Source organism: Cervus canadensis, chromosome 33, assembly GCF_019320065.1.
Source record: "Cervus canadensis isolate Bull #8, Minnesota chromosome 33, ASM1932006v1, whole genome shotgun sequence".
Taxonomy (NCBI): domain Eukaryota; kingdom Metazoa; phylum Chordata; class Mammalia; order Artiodactyla; family Cervidae; genus Cervus; species Cervus canadensis.
Genome location: NC_057418.1, coordinates 198,261 through 225,657, shown reverse-complemented (window position 1 = coordinate 225,657; position 27,397 = coordinate 198,261). Strand labels below are relative to the sequence as shown.

The 27,397-nt window shown below is 36.4% G+C and overlaps 1 protein-coding gene and 3 pseudogenes across 1 annotated transcript; all 4 read left to right on the top strand.

Moving 5' to 3' along the window:
- The first annotated feature begins 419 nt into the window (after nucleotides 1–419).
- Nucleotides 420–1,360, top strand: LOC122434068 (olfactory receptor 5I1-like). Its single transcript, XM_043457230.1, is given in 3 exon segments — nucleotides 420–947; nucleotides 949–1,323; nucleotides 1,325–1,360. Coding segments are annotated over 3 exon segments (939 nt in total).
- A 5,014-nt stretch (nucleotides 1,361–6,374) lies between these two features.
- LOC122434070 lies at nucleotides 6,375–7,309 on the top strand (annotated as a pseudogene).
- Nucleotides 7,310–16,985: 9,676 nt separating this feature from the next.
- LOC122434072 lies at nucleotides 16,986–17,896 on the top strand (annotated as a pseudogene).
- Nucleotides 17,897–18,989: 1,093 nt separating this feature from the next.
- On the top strand, nucleotides 18,990–26,166 carry LOC122433819 (annotated as a pseudogene).
- Nucleotides 26,167–27,397: the final 1,231 nt, after the last annotated feature.

Sequence of the window (27,397 nt, the reverse complement as noted above, 5' to 3'; positions counted from 1 at the left end):
TACAAGATGTACTCAAGTTAGCATACTTTTAATAACAGATATATTTTTCCTCTTATCATCATTTCACTCATTACTTCATTATTCATTTCATCCTCTACTAGCTATAGCCCTATACTTGAGAATTTAAAAAAAGTAAACAATATGAGATGTTATCTGCACATGTCTGTCCAGTGGAAGAACTAGCTATTGATCAAACAAATACAACAAAACTATCAACCAAGAGATAAAGCTACTAAATTCTGAAATATGTTTCTCAGAATTTATATTTGGAAGGAGATTTGATCTGGGACTCTTGACTTGATTGCTTATTTGTTGAAACAATAAAATAACCTTATAATTTTATCTATTTTTTTTTCTCTTTCCATCAACATAGCATCTTAGGATGTTAGAATTCTCATAAGAAGAAAACAGCACGTGATATGGACTTTATAGCTGGGAACTCTACCTTGGTGACTGAGTTTATTCTGTTAGGGTTTCCAACTTGCCCTGAACTGCAGATTGTCCTGTTTCTGACTTTGTACTCTATGATTTTAATGGAGAACATTGGATTGATGATGCTAATCAGGGTTGATCCGCACCTTCAAACACCCATGTATTTTTTTTTCCTTAGTAACTTATCCTTTGTAGACCTTTACTATTCTTCTGTCTTCGTTCCCAAAATGCTTGTCAACTTCCTTTCTCGGAACATGTCAATTTCCTATCACGGCTGTGCCCTGCAGTTCTATTTCTTCTGCGCTTTCGCAGATACTGAATCCTTTATCTTGGCTGCCATGGCGTATGATCGCTATGTCGCCATCTGTAACCCTTTACTATACATGGCTGTGATGTCTCGGGGAATCTGTATATGGTTGATCGTCTTGTCATACTTTGGAGGCAATACGAATTCCCTGGTGCACACATCCTTTGCATTTATTCTAAAATACTGTGATAAAAATATCATTAATCATTTTTTTCTGTGACCTGACTCCCTTGCTTAAGTTATCGTGCACAGACACGTCACTCAATGAGTGGCTTCTCTCCACATATGGCAGCTCAGTGGAAATTATCTGCTTCATTGTCATCACCATCTCCTACTTTTACATTCTCCTCTCAGTCTTAAAGATCCGTTCTTCCACCGGAAGGAAGAAGACCTTCTCCACCTGTGCTTCCCACCTGACATCCGTGGCCATCTACAAGGGGACTCTGCTCTTCATTTACTCACGACCCAGCTACCTGTATTCCCCCAACACTGATAAAATCATCTCAGTGTTCTACACCATCATCATCCCAGTGCTGAATCTCTTGATTTATAGTTTGAGAAACAAAGACGTAAAAGATGCTGCTAAAAAAAGTCTTAAAACCAAAGATAAATTCCTCCTGAGACATAAGGTTCCAGGATTCATCTAAATCCCCAATTGCAAACTCCAGCTGTGTGTATGCTCAGTCGTGTCCAGCTCTTTGCAACCCCATGGACTATAACCTGCCAGGCTCTTTTGTCCTTGGAATTATCCAGACAAGAATACTGGAGTGGGTTGTCATTTCTTCCTCCAGGGAATCTTGCCCACCCAGGGATGGGACCTGTATCTCTTGCTTATCCTGCATTGACGGGCAGATTCTTTACCCTTGCAGTGCCTGGGACAAAGTGTAACTAAGAACCTGCAACAACCTTGCCAGCATATACACAATTTCTCACACAAACATTTTATCAAACACTTGTTTTCACAGAAGCAAACTCATTTCATAGCCCCAAGATAAAGGAAACATTTAAAAGTTTCAAAATTGCTGCAAAGTAATATTTGAATAACTTTCCAACTATTCAGTTCAGTTCAGTCACTCAGTAGTGTCTGACTCTTTGCAACCCGGTGGACTGCAGCACACCAGGCTTCCCTGTCCATCACCAACTCCCGGAGCTTGTTCAAACTCATGTCCATTGAGGTGATGATGCCATCCAACCTTCTCATCCTCTGTCGTCTCCTTCTCCTCCTGCCTTCAATCTTTCCCAGCTACAGGGTCTTTTCCAATGAGTCAGTTCTTCACATCAGGTGATCAAAGTGTTGGAGTTTCAGCTTCAGCATCAATCCTTCCAATGAATATTCCTTTATCATTGACTGGTTTTATCTTCTTGCAGGCCAAGGGACTCTAAAGAGTCTTATCCAACATGACAGTTCAAAAGCATCAATTCTTTGGCACTTTCTTTGTGGTCCATCTTTCACATCTGTGCATGACTACTGGAAAAACTATAGCTTTAACTAGATGGGCCTTTGTTGCTAAAGTAATGTCTCTGCTTTTTAATATGCTGTCTAGGTTTGTCATACCTTTTCTTCCACGGAGCAAGTGTCTTTTAATTTCATTGCTGCAGTCACCATATGCTGTGACTTTGGAGCCCAAGGAAATAAAGTCTATCACGTCCAACCATTAGGAGCTGGAAGTAAATACTAGAACAGATTGTATTAGGTTGTCTGAAAAGATATAGTAAGAACCTCAGAGATTGTGCCTGTGTGTGTTTTCATGTGTAGAATATCTCCTTAAGAAGATTGCATTTACAAAATTACTGGATTAGAGAGGAAGCCAGATTCCTTTGGTTTCTGTGCTATCTCTTGTACCCAACTAGTCAATTGCACTTTGATCAGTTACTTAATTTTTCTGTCTCAATTGTCTGACCTGTAAAGTGAGGAGAGTATAGTACCTACATCAGTGGCTGTTGTATGTTTGACTAAATGCTGAGAATCATGCTGAATCATTTTAAATACCTGATAGATCTTAAATACATGCATTTCTTTAATCAATTAAAATACATAAAGTGCAACAAGATCGTGTGAGGCAGGGATGCTAGGAAAGCAATAATACAAAATCAAATACCTTTTCTTAAGTGCTGTCCAATAACAAGTCAAGAACCTTTTATACCCAACCTAATCCAAATTAATTTGAAAACATTTTTCTAGGTGGCATCTTGTAGACTAAGGTTTAATTGCAAGCAAAGTATTTGTTTTCCTCCCTATCTTTTATTTTTTATGTCTGAAAGTATTACTGAAAGTGTGGAACATCCTTCTCTGGTATCTCAGAAACACAATGAGCTACCGAGCGTATAACCTGTGTTTTCAATAGCCGGTCAACTGACGTGACATTGGGAAGCACCACAGTGAACATTTACTTGAAGCCTGGACATAAAAGGACATATATAATTGCAAAATATATTTCTATACCTTATGTTTTTGCTATTTATTATTATTTTCATCCTTATTATTTATTATATCATTATTTAATTGCCACTTATATATCTATCGGTGAGATATCTGTTCAAATCATGTTCCTATTTTTAACTGGATTTTGTTTTTCTTATTTATAAACATTTTTGTATAGTCTAGCTACAAATTCTTTGTTGCAAAAATGTTTTGCAAATATTTTCTTCATCTATAAATCTAACATCTATCTATATTACATAATAATACATAACATTACCTAAGAATACAAAACATTAAAAATGATTTCATAAAATTATGTAACAGGAATAATTAATAATCAACAAAACATTTTTTCCCCTCTGCTTATATTCTATTCATACTGCTTCAGTTTTCTTTTGCTCTATAAACACTATCTCAAAATGGCACAGGTTAAATAACTGGGCTGTCTTCTGTTATTCTTCATGTTTACCATGATCATATGGTATCAAACCATACAGTATCCCATGGACAGAGGAGCCCAATGGGCTACAGTCCAGGGGGTTGCTAAAGTGTCAAACGTGACTTAGTGACTAAACAACAACAACAACCAAGTATAAACATTAGTTTAAAGATTCTTGTTGCAGACAGACCTCAGATTGGGAGATAATAATAGCAAACGAAGCAACAGACCAAGGACTAATCTCAAAAATATACAAGCAACTCCTGAAGCTCAATTCCAGAAAAATAAATGACCCAATCAAAAATGGGCCAAAGAACTAAACAGATATTTCTCCAAAGAAGGCAACAGATGGCTAACAAACACATGAAAAGATGCTCAACATCACTCATTATCAGAGAAATGCAAATCAAAACAACAATGTGGTACCATTACATGCCAGTCAGGATGGCTGCTATCCAAAAGTCTACAAGCAATAAATGCTGGAGAGGGTGTGGAGAAAAGGGAACCCTCTCACACTGTTGCTGGGAATGCAAACTAGTACAGCCACTTTGGAGAACAGTGTGGAGATTTCTTAAAAAACTGGAAATAGAACTGCCATATGACCCAGCAATCCCATTTCTGGGCATACACACCGAGGAAACCAGATCTGAAAGAGACACATGCACCCCAATGTTCATCGCAGCACTGTTTATAATAGCCAGGACATGGAAGCAACCTAGATGCCCATCAGCAGACGAATGGATAAGGAAGCTGTGGTACATATACACCATGGAATATTACTCAGCCATTAAAAAGAATACATTTGAATCAGTTCTAATGAGATGGATGAAACTGGAGCCTATTATACAGAGTGAAGTAAGCCAGAAAGATGAAGAACATTATAACATACTAACACATATATATGGAATTTAGAAAGTGGTAATGATAACCCTATGTGCAAAACAGAAAAAGAGACACAGATGTACAGAACGGACTTTTGGACTCTGTGGGAGAAGGGGAGGGTGGGATGTTTCGAGAGAAGAGCATCAAAACATGTATATTATCTATAGTGAAACAGATCACCAGCCCAGGTTGGATGCATGAGATAAGTGCTTGGGCCTGGTACACTGGGAAGACTCAGTGGGATTGGGTAGAGAGGGAAGCGGGAGGGGGGATCGGGATGGGGAATACATGTAAATCCATGGCTGATTTGTGTCAATGTATGACAAAACCCATGACAATATTGTAAAGTAACTAGCCTCCAACTAATAAAAATAAATGAAAAAAAAAAAAAGATTCTTGTTGCTTTATTTCAAAAGTAGTTGACATTCCATCTTACAAATAACAACATGTGAAAAAATGAACTTCATGTGAACAATATGTCATATTGTTTAGGTCTAAAAAATATACACATCACTCACATTCCAATTTTCACATATTATCCAAGACACACACACATGCAAACACGTGACACACATATAATGCATGCAAACACAATGGAGATAAGTCTATACATTTCAGAAACAACTGAAAGTGAAAGTCACTTAGTCGTGTCTGACTCTTTGTGACCCCCTGAACTATACAGTCCATGGAATTCTCCAGGCTAGAATACTGGAGTGGGTAGCTATTTCCTTCTCCAAGAGCTCATTCTAAACCCAGGGATCAAACCCAGGTCTCCCTCATTGCAGGTAGATTCTTTACCAACTGAGCTACAAAGCAAGCCTACAGCATTTATTATCACTCATCTCATTTGCATTTTATAAAGAAAAAGAGTTTTTTATATTTCACTGGAGTGGGTAGCTGTTCTTTTCTCCAGGGGATCTTCCCAACCCAGGGTTTGAACCCAGGTCTCCCATATTGCAGGTAGAGCCTTTACCACCTGAGACACCAGGGGAGCACAAGAATATTGGAGTGGGTAGCCTACCAATTCTCCAGGGATCTTCCTGGCACAGGAATTGAACCAGGGTCTCCTGTATTGCAGGAGACCTGTATTCTTTTTTTTTTTTTTTAGGAGACCTGTATTCTTTACCAGCTGAGATACATGGTAACTCAAGAGATGAAAATCCATGTGTTAAATAAGTTTGTAGAAATATTTCCCTTCAATGAGTAAAGAGATTCTTTCTTTGGCAGGAGACAATTCCCACAAAAAGGTAATTAATATTATGACAAATCAAAAATACATATCTAGAGAACTGCTCATTAATACCTGCTTATGTCTCACCAAATACTGAACATAACATAAACCAAAACCAGAAACATAATTATTTTATTATCATCAATCCATGATATGCTTGTTATTTCTGGAACTGATACAGATACTCTTAAAACAATCATGGTTTTGAGAAATATTAAAATTGCTATCTTGTTTTGTATCCACATGAATATTCAAAGAAAATGCTTAGTCCTGACTCTTACAGCCAGGTACCTCTAACATTAGAGTCTCACCCACATTATTTTGAAGAGGAGAAGACAGGTAAATTCATCAAATGTATTCTCTGAAGTAAAGAAAGGGAGGCCCAGAGACAAGCTTGTAGAAAGTAACATGCCTCACAAATGACATTTAGATTAGGTTCAGTTTCTCAATGTTCTGTTCCAGGTGCTTGTTTTTATTGAGTAATAATAGTTCTGCCTTTTTAAAGAGTGGGTGCATGAATGTATAATTTTCTGAATATAAAGACTATTGCAGATGGAACTGTGTTCTATCTTATGATATACTGCAGATGTGCAGAAGTGTTACACATCCATGTGTCCTTTTCTTGATCATTTTCTAAAAGCTTAGACAAGAACAAAGAAAAATGGATGGAGGGAATTGCTCCTCCATGACTGGATTCATTTTCTTGGGAATTACTGATAACACAGAGGACAAAGTTAGACCATGGTTCTAACTGTTTATCTCATTGGCCACTTGGCAGATCTTGGGATGATATTGCTGATTAAGATGGATCTGCAGCTCCACACACCCATGTACTTTTTCCTCATCACCTCTCTTTAGGTGTCCTCTGCTATTCCACTGCAATTCACCCCAAGATGCTCTTAGACCTATTTTCCAAGATTCTAAGACCTATTTCCCTTTTTATGGCTGTTGGCTGTGCAATTCTTGGTCTTCTGTATCTTTGCTGATTGTGAGTGTCTGCTGCTGGCAGTGATGGCCCATGGCCGGTACAAGGCCGTCAGCAGCCCCTTGCTCTATGCGGTCAGCATGTCCAGCAGGGCGTGCTCCCTGCTCATGGCTGGGGTTTACCTGGTGGGGATGACAGATGTTTTGATACACACGGCATTAGCCTTCTGTTTATGTTTCTGTGGGCCAAATGAGATTAACCTCTTTTTTTTTTGTGATGTTCCTCTTCTCCTATTGCCATCTTGTTCAGATACACAGGTCAATGAGCTAGTGATATTCACGGTTTTTGGCTTCATTGAACTGAGTACCATTTCAGGAGTCCTTGTCTCTTATTGTTATATTATCCTTTCAGTCTTGACGATCCACTCTGCTGAGGAGAGGCTCAAAGCTTTTTCCACCTGTACCTTCCACCTAACTGCTGTGGTAATTTTCCAGGGAACTATGCTCTTCATGTATTTCAGGCCAAGTTCTTCCTACTCTTTAGATCAAGATAAAATGTCCTCATTGTTTTACACCCTCATGATTCCCATGTTAAACCTTCTGATTTACAGCCTAAGGAATGAAGATGTGAAACAGGCCCTAGTAAAACTGAAAACTAAATTGAGTTTTTAAATATTTATATCATATGTATGTGTACACACCCACACAAATATATAGTAGTTGTTTAATTAAAAAATTAAGAAATTAATATAAATTTCTCAGGTTCCTAAATAAAGAAGTATTTGGATTAAATCTCAATCCTAAAATATATTGCAATTTCCTTCACAAGTCTGCTTAGTGTGTGTCCAGAATTTAAATGTGGCACTAACTGTTTTTTAAAAACTTTTGACTTCGCTAATTATGGTAATTTTTGTTTCAGTTTTTCATTAAAATGTTATTTCAATTACCCTAAGACTTATTGTGCATTTACTGAGAATTTTCAGCACTTATTTCCTTTATATGTTGTAGTACATCTTGTAGATTCTGTACTAAAAGTTGCTAGTGTTAATATTAAACATTAAGGAACTAAACATTCAAGCAATTCATAATAAGACTTAAAATCATTATGAAATAAAAATTGAGAGCTGTAAATCCAAAAGCAAAATGTCCAAAACTATTGTAAAAGAAAGATATATGTGTATATATACACATATATGTATATACATACACACACACACACGTATATGTATGTGTATACATACAAGTGCTGTTCTGTATTTAGTTGCTCAGTCATGTCTGACTCTTTGCTACCCCATGGACTGTAGCCCACCAGGCTCCTCTGCCCATAGGGATTCTCCAGGAAAGAATACTGGAGTGGGTTGCCATGCCCTCCTCTAGGGCATCTTCTCAATCCATGGATTGGAACTCCATGTCTCATGTTTCCTGCATTGGCAGGCAGGTTCTTTACCACTAGTGCCACCTGGGAAGCCCATGTTAATATATGTAAGGTCATGTATATATATATATATATATACACACACACACACATATATATACATATCTATATATACAGCATAATTGAATATACATATTGTTTATACATGTATACAACAGTTTTTTTTTGAGGGGGAATGCAGATGAATTAGTTGTGGACACTAATAATGGATCTATAAAGACCTGCAGAATGATTACATTAGAAATAAAGAGCTATGAATTATTGATATTCACCTTTGTTCTTGTTTCCTGAAGGTTAAGCACTGAATCAGTTTGTTGAGAAAGTGAAGATATGGCCATATATTTGAAAGGCCATAAGCTACGGAAAGACTGTTCATTATCCATTAAAATTTTAAAAGCTAAAAGCCAAGGATTGTCTTAAATTTTCTAGTTCCCATTCTACAATATCTTTATGTGAATGTATTTCAGAATGGAAGTAAAGTCAAAGAACTTACTCTGTTATTCAAAATTTCGTTTGTAAGACTTTATGGCATATTGGGCTTCCCAGATGTCTTGGTTGTAAAGAATCTGCCTGCCAATGCAGGAGATGCAGGGGACATGGGTTTGATCCCTGGGTCAGGAAATCCCCCTGGAGGAGGAAATTGCAACCCACTCCAGTATTTTTGCTCAGAGAATCCCATGAAAAGAGGAGTCTGGCAGGCTACAGCCTATAGCATTGCTAAGAGTCAAACATGACTGAGCTCACAAACATGCATGGCATATTAGGGAAAATTCTCATGGTGGAAAAATACTGCAAAGAATTTTTATTTTAGATAAAAGATTTATAGGTTTCTAATCCTAGCATATTTTATCATTTTATCAAACTCTTTTGGAACTGTTGCTTCTGAAAAGCAGCTTGATCAAAGCACTGTCTGAAAATTAAAGTCTAAGAAAAATGGGGCATCAATGGATTGTGATGTAACATACTATCTAATTAATCCATCTCCATTCACATGACAGATATTTGTTACATTATCTAAAGACTGATATGATTTGCATATTGGTCCATTTTATTGGATCCAATGTAAGTGATATGAAAATGAAAGAAAATTTGAGCTCATTAATTGATAGCCAAAAATAGAATTGCAGCAAACAACATCTAGATAATATCTGGCTTTCATGTCTGGAATTACAGATGTTAAAGATGAAATTATGGGAATATTTTTTAAGGAATATATATTTCAAATAGAAGCTTGGGCATGGTGTGTAAAGACTCTCCTATAATGGAATTTTACAGAAATAAGGAGCAACATATCAAAAGGCTCTGATATATTCAAGCCAGTCTACTTCAGTCTTCATCACTATCTTTCCTTTTCTCCACATTACATCCCTCTGACATATCACCGATCTTGATGGAAAATGTATTTGTTCAAGTGCAGTATTATCAGTGACAGTGGTCAAATTTCCATTCTATAATCCCTTTCTTCATCCTTGAATTTGAATTGTTATCTGTAAATGTGGCATGATAGTAGACTCAGTTATCTATTTAACACAAAGAAGAGAGAGATGTATAGTGGTCATAGGCTGTATAACTACATTTGATAGAAAGAGCAGTAGTAATGTTCAATAAACCAATACATAAGAGGGTTTCTGTTTAAGCTGGAGGGAATGACTTTTATCCTCACTGGAAATCTCTCTCCCTAGTTAGAAACATGCTCCAGACCAGGTAGCGATGCCCCTCTAAATGGAACTCATCACTTCCTTTCTATCCTTCAGATCCCCCTGTGTAAAGTGGGGATTTCAGCCAGATTACCTGTAAGGTCCTTTCCAGATGATACAACCTGCCCCTATAAAATATGACTATACTTCTATGTAAAGCCATCCCTATAATTAGAACAGATTTGAAAAATGAAAGAAAAAAGAGCCCTTCATATTTAAACAAAGAATTGTGTGGCCTGTTACTCAAATTCAGAATCTCATAGATTCCTCATAGAAGTAGATATTCAACCTTACTAGTGCTCAGGTAAATAAAATTGAAACAAAAAGTAAAGTCATATTTTATCACCTACAGAATGGCAGAATATAAACAATTGAAATGTCAACTACTGGTGAAGTTGTGAAACACCATGGCCTTCACACATTGACAGTAGATGGAAAATTGCCACAGTGCTTGGTAAAACTCCATGGCTGAGTCTTCTATAGCTGGCTATACAAATGTCCTAGGACCAAAAATACCATGCCTGGAATTAAGCCCAAGAGGGAAGAATGAATATCTTCACTAAAAGACATGTACAGAAATATCCACCATAGTAGTATTTGAAATACTATAACATTTAAAATAACTCAATTTTTCCCAGTACATTAGTACAGGACTTGATAAGCTTTTCTTTAATGTATATTTTAGGGTTTGTAGGCCATAAAATCTTAGCCACACCTAAACAGTTTTTTGCTATATGACAAAAGGAACCATCTGTAATACACATAGAAATGGTATGTCTCAGTTTAGGTAAAATGTCATGGATCAAGTTTACTGACTCCTGCTCTGGATTAGATAAATTACTTTATGGCAAGTTTATATGTTGAAAAAGTAGACTGAAATGTAGATGAATAAACTACCTCTGCATACAACAACATATAGAGAAATTTCACAAACATAATACTGAGTGAAAGAAGCCAGACATAATAGTGTAAAGGCAATATGATTTCTTTGGTATATACCTCAAAAATAAACAAGCTAAGTGATATATGGTATTGAACATTAATTTGTGATGGGTATGAGTAAAATTGCCAAGAAGCAACAAATTACTTTTTTGGGGGGGGGGTCTGGTTATAGTTTCATTTTTTAAAATGTTCTTGCAGTGTACTTTTGTAGGTGAAAATTTCTGTATGCATATTGGACTCTGATTTTCATTAAGCAAAGTAGATTCAATGAGAAATGGTAAGAAATCTTGTTTGTATTTTTTAATCTAAACGCCTATTGTACAGAATGAATGCTCAGTGTATATATGTGATTTTAGTGTAATGCATAATTCCACAGAGTATCTCAGTGCAGTATTTATTTTTATGTTGTTAGAAATGCTGCCTTACTCATAGAAAAACAGTGCCTTTATTCACACACTGGCTCTCCCAGTCATTCTCTTAGCTGTAGTGAGACATAATGTATTTTGTATAGTATCATCCAATGAACTGTGTGTCATAGTACTCTAGGTTTGAGGAACAGAAACTGTATCCTGAAAAAAGTAATTTCTTCCTCAGTACATATTTACCAATAGAGGACTGTCTTAATGTTACCACGAGTACCAGGAAAATCCTAGAGATTTTTTTTTCCCACTTGCTTATATATGAGGAAGACATTTTCTTCTAAAGACTTGTTTTTCAATTATGTAAGATCTCCATTTTTAATGAAACACAAATCCCATTGTGAGATATTTTATGTTATTCAATTTAAAATAATAATTTTATCTACCCAAACTCAGGTTTAAATTGTTGGGTGAGAGTAGATTGAAAAGTGTTAGTCAACATGGTCTTGATAACAGCACTGTTAAAAAGCTAAAGCTGGGTTCTGGATGAATGAAATGCAACAGAAGGGATTCTTCCCAGAAGACAAGAATGTAGCTGAGGGGAAAATTCAAATGCATAGGAATAGAATGACTTAACTAAAACAATTCTATGTATACCATATGTGTGAGAGTGAAGTAAATAATGATAAGACTATTTTGTAATACAAATGGATCAGTTTCTTGATTTTAGTGAGAAATTATTAACAGTTATGTGGTTTGATCTTTGCCTCAAAAATATCTCCATAGAGTACTATACTTGATACCTTAGTATTGGTGTGATTTGGCTTCCCAGTGGCTCAGTGGTAAAGAATCTGCCTGCTAATGCAGGAGACACAGGCTTGATACCTGGGAGAAGATCCCCTGGAGAAGAAAAATGCTACCCACTTCAGTATTCTTGCTTGGGAAATCCCAAGGACAGAGGAGCCTGGTGGGCTTCAGTCCATGGGGTCACGAAAGACTCAGACATGACACAATAACTAAAATAATAAACAACAGTTGGGATTATTATACCAAGAATGGGAATAACAATTAAAAAAGCAACACAATTTTTCACTAGGTATCTTTTCCTCCAAATTAAAATTGGACTAATTAAATGAACTTTAACCTGCTGAATTTCGTAGTTTTAGAGAAAATAACGTAGATGAGAGCAAGAAACAAATAAAAGAAGCAATCAGAAAAGGAACCCAAACAACTGTGACTCTGTTTCTGTTTTGTAAAAAAGTTGCTTGTGCCATATTCTAGATTTCACATATAGGTGCTATCTTATGATATATATCTTTCTCTGTCTGACTTCTCTCTTCTCTCAATATGAAAATCTTTGGGTCCATTCATGGACCTGTGCTGCAAAAGACATTATCTCTCTGTCAGATAAATATATGGTTTTCATGTATATACATACACTTTCCCTGGTAGCTCACATGGTAAAGAATCTGCCTGCTTTGCAGGATATCCTGGTTCAGTTCCTGGGTGGGAAGATCCCCTGGAGAAGGAAATGACTACCCACTCCCATATTCTTACCTGGAGAATTCCATGGACAGAGGAGCCTGGCAGGCTACAGTCCATGGGGTCACAGAGAGTCAGACATGACCGAGTGACTAAGCACAGCATAATACATTTAAAATTTGTTTCTCTCTGATTTATTTCCCCACACAGTTCCTGTTATCCCTTACTACATAAAACTGTATTTCAAACCTAAATAACTTAAAATAATGACCATTGATTCATTATCTTGTTTTTTTCTCATGTTAACTGAGGATACATGAAATATTCATGGAAAGATGGGTTAGACTGCAAGGTCTTTCCTAACTGCACAGGATGTAAATGACTAGCAAAATGGACTCAAATTCTTCTCTTCCCAGTCCATGTTATCTCAGAACTTGTCAAATCTGTTACTCACATGATTTGTCAGACTTTCTGTACTGTAAGTCATGACTTTTAGACACTGCTTTCTTAAAGGCTAGACTCAGAAGTGACTTACAATATTTCTGACAATTTCTGTTCATCAAAGCAGTTAGAGTGTGGCAAAAATTTTAAAAAAAAAGGTAAAGAGGTACTGTATCTCTGAGGAAAATATGGGAAAAATGTACAATTTGCTTTATTTTTCCCAAACTATCAATGAGCTCATTGTAGAACTCTTTAATTTCTAAGTGCTGATTTGGTTATTAATGATTTTTAATGTTATTGTTATTAAATCTGTGAGCAGGGGTGCAGTCTCTTCTTAATTTTGCTGTGCATACATGCACACAAAGTGCCTTTATGAAGCACTTCTGAAACAATATGCATATAGAGGGAGAGGGACTGACATTTTGGTCATTCAGGTCGTTGTGAAGAGAACTAGTTCTGGGACGCTGGGAAATAGTCCAGTCATATCAGAGATACCAATATGTTAGATCAAATTTTAGATTCTTTACCATCTGAGTCCCCAGGGAACACATTATTTTAGGAATAAATTGGAACTCTGATGATTTAGAAAAAATTGTCATACCTGTGCAATTTTCTAAATGGGTCATCTTTGCACATATGAGCCATATCTGTATTAAAATCCCCCAACCAGCTATATTTTATTTATTTTATATCACTTTGATAACAAGAAATACTTAATAATAAGTGTTTAGAAAGCCCTACTTTTCATCTTCTTGTACCAGGGAGCTTAGGAAATGCAAAATAAGCATTGATCATATCTCTGAGGCCTTAATTGTAGTAGAGAGATTCTCAAATGAACAAAATAAACATAACTCAAAAAAGAGTGCACAATTTAGAGAATGTGAGAGAGTCACAAAATCAGTGAAATATCCTTGGATGATATGTAGTTGGAGGATGGGAATAAGATGATAATTGGTGATAAGAGCTGCCTTGAAAGTTAAGACCCAGAGGGATCGGGTGGAGAGGGAGGTGGGAGGGGGTATCGGGATGGGGAATACATGTAAATCCATGGCTGATTCATGTCAATGTATGGCAAAAACCACTACAATATTGTAAAGTAATTAGCCTCCAACTAATAAAAATAAATGGAAAAAAAAAAAAAAAAAGAAAGCATTAGAAGGAATGTTTATAGTGTCATTATTCACAACTAAATAGAAATAACCCAATGATCATCTAACTGAAAAATGGGTCAATAAAATGTGTTATAGCCTGAAAATGAATTATTATTCTGTCACTTAATGAAACAAACTTATATGTTCAAGAACATAGATGAACATTGAAAACAGTATACTGAAGAAAAGAAGCCTGACAGAATAAAAACACATACTACATGATTTTGTTTATACACAAGGCCAAGAATAGGAAGCCATGCTGTATCAGAAAGGAGTGGTTTCCAGGGCTCAGGGAGGGAAGACGGGGAATGACAGCTAATAAGCTTGTGTTTCTTATTGGAGTGATGAAAATGTTCTGAAGTAGATAGTGGTATCTACTTAAGTGATAACTGAACAATCTTGAAAATATACTAAAAGCTAAAGAATAGTATACATTAAAAGGGTGAACTTTATTTTATATGCATTATAATTTAATAAAAAAGGTACTGCAAAGTGTAATAATACTCCAAAATGAGATAGTAAAGGATAGTGTTTCAGAAACAAAACGAACAATCAAAAGGAGCTGGAAATGATGGAGGGAGAATATTTTTCAGTTTCATTAGGTTTCCTCTTTGACTAGAGAAGGAGATAGTTTCAGGCTAACTGTGAGGCACACCACAAAGACAATTTGCAGTTTTCACTCTACCATGAATCAATTTGCTGACAATAGTGAAGCAAAAAAGCTTAGCCTTTGCTAAATTGTTCCTGAATGCATGTGGGAATATAGAGAAGCAGAAATGTAGTTAAGGAAATATTTGAATAACATCAAAGCCAAAGGACAGTAGCACAGTGATTTAAATCCCAATGAATCTGGTTAAATAAAAAGCCATCTGTCTATTGTTCAGCTAACCAATACCTGCTTGTTTCAGGTACGTTCCTAGATCCTATCTTAAGAAATGTAAGAGAAAATATTTAACTTTTTGATAAAAAAAGAAAAAAAATATGTAAATGAAGCATTTTATGCTTGGTTACTCACTAAAATCTGCATCTAATGGCTAGAAATAGTGTTTTCTTCTCATAATTGAAAGGATCTGTCTGAGCTTGTTAGTATCCACAATACAACATTTTATCTTATTTTACTGTTGGTTTACACAAAAGCCTTTACTCCCTATAGCATTGCGCATGTGTATATGAGCTTAAGATATGTTTTGTTGTATTGAAAAATAGTGTAGGTGCCACAATAAAAATAAAAATATGTACAAATGTATCCCCATGTGAACACATGCCATGTTAACTTAGGTCTAAAGACAAGTCCATAACTTATACTCTTGCTCCATACACCTAAATATATACATATGTTCACACATAAATACAAATGTATAACAGAGAGAGAAGTCTATGTATTTTAGAAATATGTATCGTCCCTAATCTCATTTCCATTTTATTATATAAAAAGCCATTTAGAATCTAAAGTGACACAAATATGTGTGATAAATTCTGTTACTATGACAAACCTAGACAGTGTGTTGAAAAGCAAACTCATCACTTTGCTGACAAAGGTCTGTATAGTCAAAGTTATGGTTTTTCCAGCAGTCACATACAGTTGTCCGATCTGGACCATAAAGAAGGCAAAGTGCCAAAGAATTGATGCTTTTGAACTGTGGTGTTGGAGAAGACTGTTGAAAGTCTCTTGGACAGCAAGGAGATCAAATCAGTCAGTCTTAAAGGAAACCAACCCTGAATACACACTGGAAGGACTGTTGTTGAAGCTGAAGCTCCAATACTTTGGCCACCTGATGCAAACAGACAACTCATGGGGAAAAACCCTGATGTTGGCAAAGATTGAAGGCAGAAGAAGAGGGCGACAGAGGATGAGATGGCTGTATGGCATACTGAACACGTGTTTAAGCAAACTCCAGGAGATGGTGAGGGACAGGGAAGCGTGGCTTGCTGCAGTCCATAGGGTCGTGAAGAGTCAGACATGATGTGGCAACTAAGCAATGAACAACATTGTCTCTCCTATCATTTCCATTTTATTATATAAAAAAGACATTTAGAATCTAAAGTGATGCAAATGTATGTGATTAATTTTGTTGCTTTCACTTCCTCTTAGCTCTTTTTTCCCACTGGTAAAAAAATTCATCCCTTGACAACAACCACACCACAAAGAGATAATGAGCATTGTGGGAAAGCAATAGCAAATTTCTAGAAAACAAGTCAGTAATGATTATTTCATGTCTCACCAAAGACTAAACACAACATGAATTAAAATAAGTAACATAATTCTTTTGTTGCTGTTGTTATTACTAGTCATTGATATACTCACCATGTAGGGAACTAAGTCAAAAACTCTTTAACAAATCATGCTTTTTTGAGAAACACAAAAATTGTAATCATGTTTTTTACTCAAGTGAATATTTTCAAGCATTGAAAATATTTAATCCTAAGTGTTAGAGACTAACCTCTCTATCATTGGAGTTTCTTTCATATGGTTTTCAAGAGGTGAAAAAAAGGTATATTTCTCCAGATCTACTCTCTGAGGTTAAAAAAAGAAAAAGTAAGGCTCAGAAAAGAGCTGGTAGAAAGTGACAAACCCTGTGGATGGCATCTAGATTTATATCAATCTTTCAAAAAGGTTTTTCTCAAATTCATTTTATTCTCTCAGTATAGAGGGCTATGCCTCCTTAATTTGTGTGCATGACTGGATATTTTTCTGAATATAAAAACAGAATAGCCAAACAAATATAAAACATGTTCTGCCTTATGATTTTTCACAGATGTGTAGAAGTGTTACACATGAATGTGCCATTTATTTTTTTTCTTGATCAATTTCTCAAGAGTTTGATACAAGATCTAAAAAGAATGGAAGGAGAGAATTGCTCCTGTGTGACTGAATTCATTTTCTTGGGAATTACTAATAACACTGTGAACAAAGTGACCCTATTTACCATGGTTCTCCTTGTTTATCTCATCAATCTTCTGGCAAACCTTGGAATGATAACCCTGATTAGGATGGACCCCCAGCTGCACACACCCATGTACTTTTTCCTCAGCCACCTCTCCTTCTGTGACCTCTGCTATTCAGCAGCAATTGGTCCCAAGATGTTGATAGACCTTTTAGTCAAAAACAAATCAATCCCCTTCTATGGTTGTGCTCTGCAATTCTTGGTCTTCTGTATCTTTGCTGATTGTGAGTGTCTCCTCCTGGCAGTGATGGCCTATGACCGGTACAAGGCCGTCAGCAGCCCCTTGCTCTATGCGGTCAGCATGTCCAGCAGGGCGTGCTCCCTGCTCATGGCTGGGGTTTACCTGGTGGGAATGGCAGATGCTCTGATAACACACGATATTAGCCTTCTGCTTATGTTTCTGTGGGTCAAATGAGATTAACCACTTTTTTTGTGATGTTCCTCCTCTCCTGTTGATATCTTGCTCAGACACACAGGTCAATGAGTTAGTGATATTCATGATTTTTGGCCTCATTGAACTGAGTACCATTTCAGGAGTCCTTGTCTCTTATTGTTATATCATCCTATCAGTCTTAAAGATCCACTCTCCTGAGGGGAGATTCAAAGCTCTCTCTACCTAACTGTTGTGGCAATTTTCCAGGGAACTATGCTCTTTATGTATTTCAGACCAAGTTCTTCCTATTATCTAGATCAAGCAAAATGACCTCGCTGTTTTACACCCTTGTGATTCCCATGTTAAACCCTCTGATCCTATGAAACAAGGATGTGAAAGAGGCCCTAGAAAAATTGAAAAATAAATGGCTTTAAATATTTATGTTAGGCATATGTGAATAAACATGCATCCACACACATATAGTGACAAATGATTTATTAAAATTATATGGTAGAATACATGACAAACATAATTTTTCAATTTCTTAAGGTAGTATTACACTAAATCTCAATCTTAAATCTATTATTGTTCCTCCCACTTGTCATGTTTAATTATTTTTCCTGAATTTGTACATGGCATTTAGTTTAAATGAAAAACATTTCTGACTTTTCCATTATGCTAATTTTGTTTAGTTTTTATTCAAACATTGTTTCTATTATGCTGAGACTTACTGTGCATTTACTCAGTGATCTTTGAGCATGTAGATTCTTTATATACTATAGTGCATCTTGCAGTTTAAATACTACTAAATATAAGCCAAAACAAATAACATATTAACTAAATGGTCAAGTAACTCATTATAACTTCAACTTCATCATGAAATAATACATACAGGGCTATAATTCCAAAGCAAAAATATCTAAATCCAGTCCAAAATAAAATCATCTTTGAATAGAGATATTCAGTCAAATCTAAATAAGACTCAATTTAAGAGATGAAAGGATAGTAGATAGAGGATTTGACAGTTATTCAGGTTGTGGAATATAGAAGTCCATGTTTGTTAGAAGAAGTCATATTTGCTATAACATGGAAGAACCGTGAAGGCAACATACTAAGTGAAATAATCCATACAGAGGAAGATAGGTACTCCGTGGTCTCACATACAGATAGAGTCTAAAAAGTAAAACTCAGGAGTTCCCTGGAAGTCCAGTGAACAGGAATTGGTGCTTTCAATGCCCAGGCCTGGGTTTGACCCCTGGTCAGGGAACTAAGATCCTTGCAAGCCTTGGGGTGCAGCCTAAGTAAAAAATAAATTTCATAGAAGTAGAGAATAGATTGGTTGTTGCTAGGAGCTGAAAGACAGGAGAAAAGGGTGATGTTGGTCAAAGTGCACACATTTTCTATTATTTACTGAACAAGTTTAGGGGATTTAATCTACATGATACTCCAGCTAACAATACTGTAGTATAAACTTGAAATTTGCTAAAAGAGTAGATTTTAACTGTCCTCACCATACACACACTCAAAATGGTAACTATGTGAGGTTATGCATGTATTAATTAACCTTATTGTGATAATCATTTCACAAAGTATACATATATCACTTCATCACATTGTATACCTTGTAACTATATGTGGTATCTATCAATTACATTTGAAGTAGCTATGTTAAAAATGAGAAGGAAAGAAGTCTTAATATTAGATTATAAAGCCCTATGGAAAGTATAGAAAGTGACTTGTTAAAATACAATATTGTGTTTTGTTATCAACTACCAATTCCTCTGCACTTCTCCCGAGATACTTTTCCTTCCTTCTTTCTCAGCCCTAAGTGCCCCTTTTTTGTCTCTTTGTGGTTCACAAACAACCACTTACCTAAAGCATTGTTTTATACCACACTGTTTGTGCTCATTCTTTGGTAATGAACAAAGCATTCCATCCTTGTTAATCAAAGCACTGAAAGTTGCCTGAAGCATAAAATAAGCAAATATATATTAACCTAAAAATACTAGACAACCTTTTTTGGCTATTACTTGTATCTCAGAAACACAAAATTAACTGAGAGTTTTCTAAGTGCCATATATATATATCACAATATGCAGGTGGATTCTTTATCAGCTGAGCCCCCAGGGAAGCCCTATATATCACAATATACTATAACTATTGTATGCATATAACAACAGCTTTGGGAAGGTGCAGAAGTGATTGTGGAAAAAAAATAACAGACTTTTATAAAGACATACATATTTATTAATTGAATTAGATGTAAGAAATTATAAGTTCTTGATATTTGATGCTTCATATACCTTGAATCTGTTTCCTGAAGGCTAAAGGACAGAAAGTGAGAATATAAACATATATTTGAAATACCATAAAGTACTGAAGATCACTCTTATTTATCCATTAAAAGTGTAAGGTTAAAAGACCTCTGATAGTCTTAAATTTTCTAGATGTCATTGTAAAATATCCTTATGTGAAAATATTTCAGAATGGAAAAATAAAGCCTACAAAATTCTTTTGTTATTCAGAGTGGTATTTGTGAAACACTATAGCATGTTGAAAAGAGTTTTCATGGTGGAAAAACCTTAGAATAATTGTATAATATAAAAGGTTGAAATTTTCTACTCCTGGTATATTTTATCAACTCAGCCAAATGTCTTTTGAATTGTTGCTTATGAGGAGAAACATGGCAGAAAAAATTGACTGGACTATATTAAAGTCAAGCAAAATAGGAAGTTGATGGATTTCCATTAATTAAGAGTTAATGAACACATTAATTAACCATTCTTCATGCTTATTATATATATTTATTTCAGCAACTAAAGGCTGCATTGCAAATATTAGCTCATTTTATTAGATCTAGTGGGAATGATGTAAAGAGAAGGGAATTTTAAGCTCATTAAATGTAATTCCAAAAATAGTACTGATTTAGATGAAAAATTTCTATGTGTATATTACAATCTAAAATGACATTCCATAAACACAGTACCTTCACTATGAGATTGTAGGAAAGTACTGATTTTTATTTTTAATTCTAAAAGTCTCTTGTAAAGGATTTATTGTATGTTTATGTAATGGATATAGTGCATACTTTCTAGAGTATTGAAAGGTTGTTGCTGAACGATAAGACGCCAGGATTCTTGGCCTCCGGAGGAGATGAATTCAATCCGGGACCAGAGACGAGGCTGGATCGCTCAGAGCTTTTGTGTAATAAAGTTTTATTAAAGCATAAAGGAGATAGAGAAAGCTTCCGACATAGGCATCAGAAGGGGGCAAAAGAGTACCCACCTCCTAGTCTTTAGCTGTAAATTATATAGTCACTCACAGTCTGTTAATGAAAAGAAAGGAATGTCTTAGAATTTAGAATGGCACCAGATAATTCATCTCTGGCCATAAAACGATTGACTTGAATCTTGTAGAAGGGCAGATTACCAACAGATAGTTTCATTTACATAGATTAGGGAACAATATCTGAGTAAGTAGTTTAGGCCGTTTGGCGGAACCAACTTGAAGACAGAGTCTGGGGTACATTAACATAGCTTAAGACAACATTTCCATAAGAAAAAGAAATGTATTGGTTAACTCAAGGTTTGAGAGTAGTTAGCTTCAGGTGAAACCAGGTATCATGGCAACACAGCATTTTAAGAGAAACCTCCTTTTAAATTTGTATAGAGAAGAAAAAAATATATTGCTGGTTTGCTTCCTCCTGCCGCTTAAGAGAGATAAAATTGTCTGGCACTTGCAGCCTCTTTCCTCCGTTTGGAGACCCCTGGCCTTCCTGCCTGTTACCCTCTCAGTATCTCAGTACCTTATTAATCTTTATGTTACTAAAAGTGCCACCTTGCCTGTAGAACAACACTGTCTTTATCCACCCACTGGATCTCCCCTCATTTTCACAGAACCTGTGAGCTATAAAATACTTCAGTACCATACCACGCAATGAACTCCATGTCATAATAGGTTTGACGAACAGACAACTGTATTTTGAAGAAGATCGTCTGGGTGATATGGTCTGCCTAAAATTGTTTTAGTGTTTGAAAAGCACCAGGAAAACTCTAAATATAGAGCCTTTCTCTCACTTGCTTATATCTGAGGAATACACTTTCTCTTTAAGAGATGTTTTACAGTTATTTAAGATCTCCATTTTTAATGAAACACAAACCCCATTGGAAGATTTTTCCCCCCCTTAGGTTACCCAGCTTGCAATAACAATGTAGTTACCCACGCTCAGTTAAATTGTTAGGTGGGGGAATATTGAAAGGAAGTTAATCTACATGTGTTTGAGGAACAGTCCTGTTAAAAAGCTAAAGCTGGGTTCTGGCTGAACAAACTAGTTGTTGCAACAAATAGTTGCATCCCAGAAAACAGGGATTCCCGAGGTAAAAATTAATTTGGATTGGAGTATAATTAGAGCTTCCTTGGTGGCTCAGACATTAAAGAATTTTCCTGCAATACTGGAGACCGGGGTTTGATCCCTGAGTCAGGAAGATCCCCTGGAGAAGGGAATGGCAACTCACTCAAGTATTCTTGCCTAGAGAATCCCATGGACAGCAAAGAGTCGGACAGAACTGAGTGACTAACCACCATAATTATGCGACCAAAACCAATTCTACGTACACCATATGTGCAACAGAGAAGTGGAATGACAATAAAATTCTTCTGAAACACAAATCCATCAATTTCTTGATTTTACTGGCAAAATATTAGCAATTAGTTTTGGCTTGAACTTTGCCTCACTGATAGCTCCACAGTAGTACAATTGGTATTTCAGTGTTGCGATCCTCACAACCAAGAATAACAATGACATAAAAAGGCATCAAAAGTTGCCATTAAGAATCTCATTAAAAAAAAAAGAAAATCACATTTCCAAAATTAAATATGAAATAATTATATGGATTTAAGCTAAATGATTTCCCGGATTTGTAGAAAATAAAAGTAGAAAAACAAACAAATGAAAAGAACAAAGAAAAACACCCAAACAGATAAGAAAGCCTGTCTCTGATAGTTCCCAGATGAGATTTCTGGTGAATTAGGAAATTTGTTATGCTGAGTATATTAATTTCAGTCCATTTGACATTTGTGTTATGTTATTGTGTTGTGACTTTATCCTCATTGCTTTAATAACTAATGGTTCTGAGCAAGATCTCATGCATTAACTTCTTGCTTATGTATTTTCTTTTTGAACATTTCTGTTAATTTTTATTTTTTGGGGGGCATTTTTTAAGTCTTTTTTTTTTTTTTTCAATGAGGAAAGCTATTAGTATATTGTGGATACAAGTTCTTTGTCATATATATGGATAAATGGTTTTGAAATATTTTCTATTTTATGGAAATATTTCTCTCTGATTATGTTTATTTTTTGTTGTGAGTGAGTGAAAGTTGCTCAGTCATGTCTGAATCTTTGTGACCCATAACTGTAGCCCCCCAAGCTCCTCTATCCATGGGATTTCCCAAGCCAGTACACTGGAGTGGATTGCTGTTCCCTTCTACAGGGGATTTTCCAGACCCAGATATCGAACCTAGCTCTCTTGCATTGCAGGAGAATTCTTTACCATATATGTCACCAGGGACGGACAATCTTTTGCTACATAAACACTAGTCCAAAATTCAGTTCAGTTCAGTTGCTCAATCGCATCTGACTCTTTGGGACTCCATGGACTGCAGCACACCAGGCTTCCCTGTCCATCACCAACTCCCAAAGCTTGCTCAAACTCATGTCCATCGAGTTGGTGATGTCATCCAACCATCTCATCCTCTATAGTCCCCTTCTCCTCCTGCCTTTAATCTTTCACAGCATCAGAGTCTTTTCCAATGAGTCAGTTCTTTGCATCAGGTGGCCAAACTATTGGAGCTTCACTTCAGCATAAGTTCTTCCAATGAATATTCAGGACTGATTTCCTTTAGGACTGACTGGTTGGATCTCTTGCTGTCCAAGGAACTCTCAAGAATCTTCCCCAACACCATAGTTCAAAAGCATCAACTCTTTGGTGCTCAGCGTTCTTTTTGTCCAACTCTCATATCCATACATGACTACTGGAAAAACCATAGCTTTGGCTAGATGGACCTTTGTAGACAAAGTAGCGGAGAAGTCCATGGCACCCCACTCCAGTACTCTTGCCTGGAGAATCCCACGGGCGGAGGAGCCTGGTAGGCTGCAGTCCATCAGGTCGCTAAGAGTTGGACATGACTGAGCGACTTCACTTTCACTCTTCACTTTCATGCATTGGAGAAGGAAATGGCAACCCACTCCAGTGTTCTTGCCTGGAGAATCCCAGGGACGGGGGAGCTTGGTGGGCTGCCGTCTATGGGGTCGCACAGAGTCGGACACGACTGAAGTGACTTAGCAGCAGCAGCAGCAGCAGCAGACAAAGTAATGTCTCTGCTTTTCAATGTGCTGTCTAGGTTGGTCATAGCTTTTCTTCCAAGGAGCAAGTGTCTTTTAATTTCATGACTGCAGTCACTGTCCACAGTGATTTTGGAGCCCAAGAAAGTAATGCCTGTCAACACGTTTCCATTGTTTCCACATCTATTTGCCATGAAGTGTTGGGATAGGATGCCATGATCTTAGTTTTTTGAATGTTGAATTTTAAGCCAAGTTTTTTACTTTCCTCTTTCATTTTCATCAAGAGGCTCTTTAGTTCTTCTTCGCTTTCTGCCATAGGGGTGGTGTTATCTGCCTATCTAAGGTTATTGGGAAAGAGTTTATAGATAGTATTATACTTCAGGAATGGCATGTAGATTCAGACAGATGTTTTTCAACTGCCTATCTCAGATATTTTTATTATTATCAGTTAAATAGCAATATCTCTTCAAAGAGTGCCTTTTAATGGAGACTTTTCGGAATGTAAAAAGAAAATAGCACAAATAAATTATGCTTTCTTATAAATATGTTGTGAATGTCCAGGAGTGGTTCACATATATGTATCATTTTCTCCGTCATTTCTTCAAAACTTTAGACAAGAATACCAAAGATTGGAAAAAGAAAATTGCTCTTTCTTAACTGAATTCATATTTAGGGGAATTACTGATAAGTCTGGGATTAAAGTGATCTTATTTATCATGTTTTTTGTTGTTTATCTCATTAACATTCTGGCAAATCTTGAAAAGATTATTTTAATTAGGATGGATCCCTAGCTGCATATACCCTTGTACTTTTTCCTCAGTCACCTCTCCTTCTCTGACCTCTGCTATTCCAAAGCCATTGGCCCCAAGATGCTGGTGGACCTATTTGCCAGTTCAGTTCAGTTCAGTCACTCAGTTGTGTCCAACTCTTTGAAATCCCATGAACTGCAGCACGCCAGGCCTCCCTATCCATCACCAACTCCCAGAGTTTACCCAAACACATGTCCATTGAGTCAGTGGTGCCATCCAACCATCTCATCCTTTGTCATCTCTTCTCCTGCCTTCAATCTTTCCCAGCATGAGTCTTTTCTAATGAGTCAGTTCTTCATGTCATGTGGCCAAAGTACTGGAGTTTCAGCTTCAGCATCAGTCCTTCCAATGAACACTCAGCATTGATTTCCTTTAGGATGGACTGGTTGGATCTCCATGCAGGTGAGGGGACTCTCAAGAGTCTTCTCCAACACCACAGTTAAAAGCATCAATGCTTTGGTGCTCAGCTTCCTTTATAGTCCAAATCTCACATCCATACATGACTACTGGAAAAACCATAGCCTTGGTTAGATGGACCTTTGTTGGCAAAGTAATGTCTCTGCTTTTTAATATGCTGTCTAGGTTGGTCATAGCTTTTCTTCCAAGGAGCAAGGGTCTTTTAATTTCTTGGCTGCAATCACCATCTGCAGTGACTTTGGAGCCCAAGAAAATAAAGTCAGTCACTTTCCACTGTTTCCCCATCTATTTGCCATGAAGTGATGGGGCCGGATGCCATGATCTTAGTTTTCTGAATGTTGAGCTTTAAGCCAACTTTTTCACTTTCCTCAGGAGGCTCTTTATTTCTAATTCACTTTCTGCCATAAGGGTGGTGTCATCTGCATATCTGAGGTTATTGATATTTCTCCCTATTTGCCAAGAACAAGTCAATTTCTATCTATGGTTGTGCTCTGCAATTCTTGGTCTTCTTTATCTTTGCAGATTGTGAGTGTCTCCTGCTGGCAGTGATGGCCTGTGACCGGTACAAGGCCGTCAGCAGCCCCTTGCTCTATGCAGTCAGCATGTCCAGCAGGGCGTGCTCCCTGCTCACGGCTGGGGTTTTCCTGGTGGGGATAACATTTCTCAGATACACACGGCATTAGCATTCCATTTATGCTTCTGTGGGTCAAATGTGATTAACCATTTTTTCTGTGATTTACACCTGTTTTTTTTTTTTTTTTCCCTGTCCTGCTCAGAAACACAGGTCATTGAGTTAGTGACATTCACTGCTTTGGATTTTATTGAACTGAGCACTCTTTCAGGAGTCCTTACTCTTATTTTTATATCATCTTTTCAATCTTGAAGATCCACTTTGCTGAGGGGAAAGTCAAAGATTTTACCACCTGCACCTTCCACTTGACTGCAGTGTCAATTTTCCAGGGAGCTATGCTTTTTTATGTATTTCAGACCAAATTCATCCTATTCTCTAGATGAAGACAAAATTATTTCTTTGTTTTACACTCTTGTGATTCCCCTGCTAAATCCTCTAATATTTAGCCTATGGAAAAAGGATATAAAAGAGGCATTAGTAAAATTGAAAGCTAAACTATATTTTTAAATATCTGTATTATGCATATATGCACACAACCACCCACATATAGTAATTGTGTGATTAAAATTTTATGGCACGACACAGGAGAAACAATTTTCTCAAGTTCCTAAGTGAATAATTATTTGTATTAAGCTCCACTGTAAAGACTGGAAGAGGAAATGGCTACCCATTCCAGTATTCTTGCTGGAGAATCCCTATAGAGAGAAGAGCCTGGTGGGCTACAATCCATGGGGTCGCAAAGAGTCAGATATGACTGAGTGACTATGCACAGCTTCACTGTTAAGGAATATTGCAGGTTTCCTCAGATATCATGCTTAGTATGTGGGCAGGATTTATATATGACACTTACTGTTTTTGAAAAACCTTTTCACTTCTCTACTTATGCTAATTTTTGGTTCATTTGTCATTCAAACACTATTTCAGTCTCACTAAAACATTATACAATGTCTTAAAGGTTTTGACTTAAAGTAAATCAAAGATTTACTGAGCGATCTTTCAGAACTCAGGTTTTGTATATTTTATAGTATATCTTATAGATTCTATACTAATGAATTTAAGCTGGTACTACTAGTAGACATTAATGAACTAAGCAGTTTAGTAATAAATGAGCCACACAATCATCATGGGATAAAAAATTTAAGGGCATTTGTGAGACATTATGGCATGTTGGAAAACTTTTCATTGTGGAAAAAGCTACAAACTTATAAAAGTCTTATTTTTACATAAAAGATGTATAGGTTTCTATCTCTACCATATTTTATCAATTCACCAAACTCTTTTGGAACTGTTGCTCATAAAAGGCAGCCTAACTGAAAATATTGTCTGAAAATTAAAGTCTAAGACAAACAGGGCATCAGTGGATTGGCAGGTATTGTGCAGTAAATAAACATGTAATCTAGTTAATTTGTCTCCATTCAAGTGTCCGATGTATATTACAGCATCTAAAGACTGATTTGACCTACATATCACTCCATTTTATTGGATTTAATAAATATGATATGAAAAAAAAGAAGAAAAAATTAAGCCCATTAAGTGGAAGTCAAAAATACTGCTGCAGCAGACAACATTTGATTAAAATAGGCTTCCTCATCTGGAATTGGATAACTTAAAGAAGAACTGAGTGTTTTTTAGGAAATTTGCAATTCAAATCAAAGCTGTAGCAATGGCATGAAGATACTCTTCTATTCCACGAAAATTCTTGAAATTCCACAAAAATAGGGAACAGCATATCAAAAGA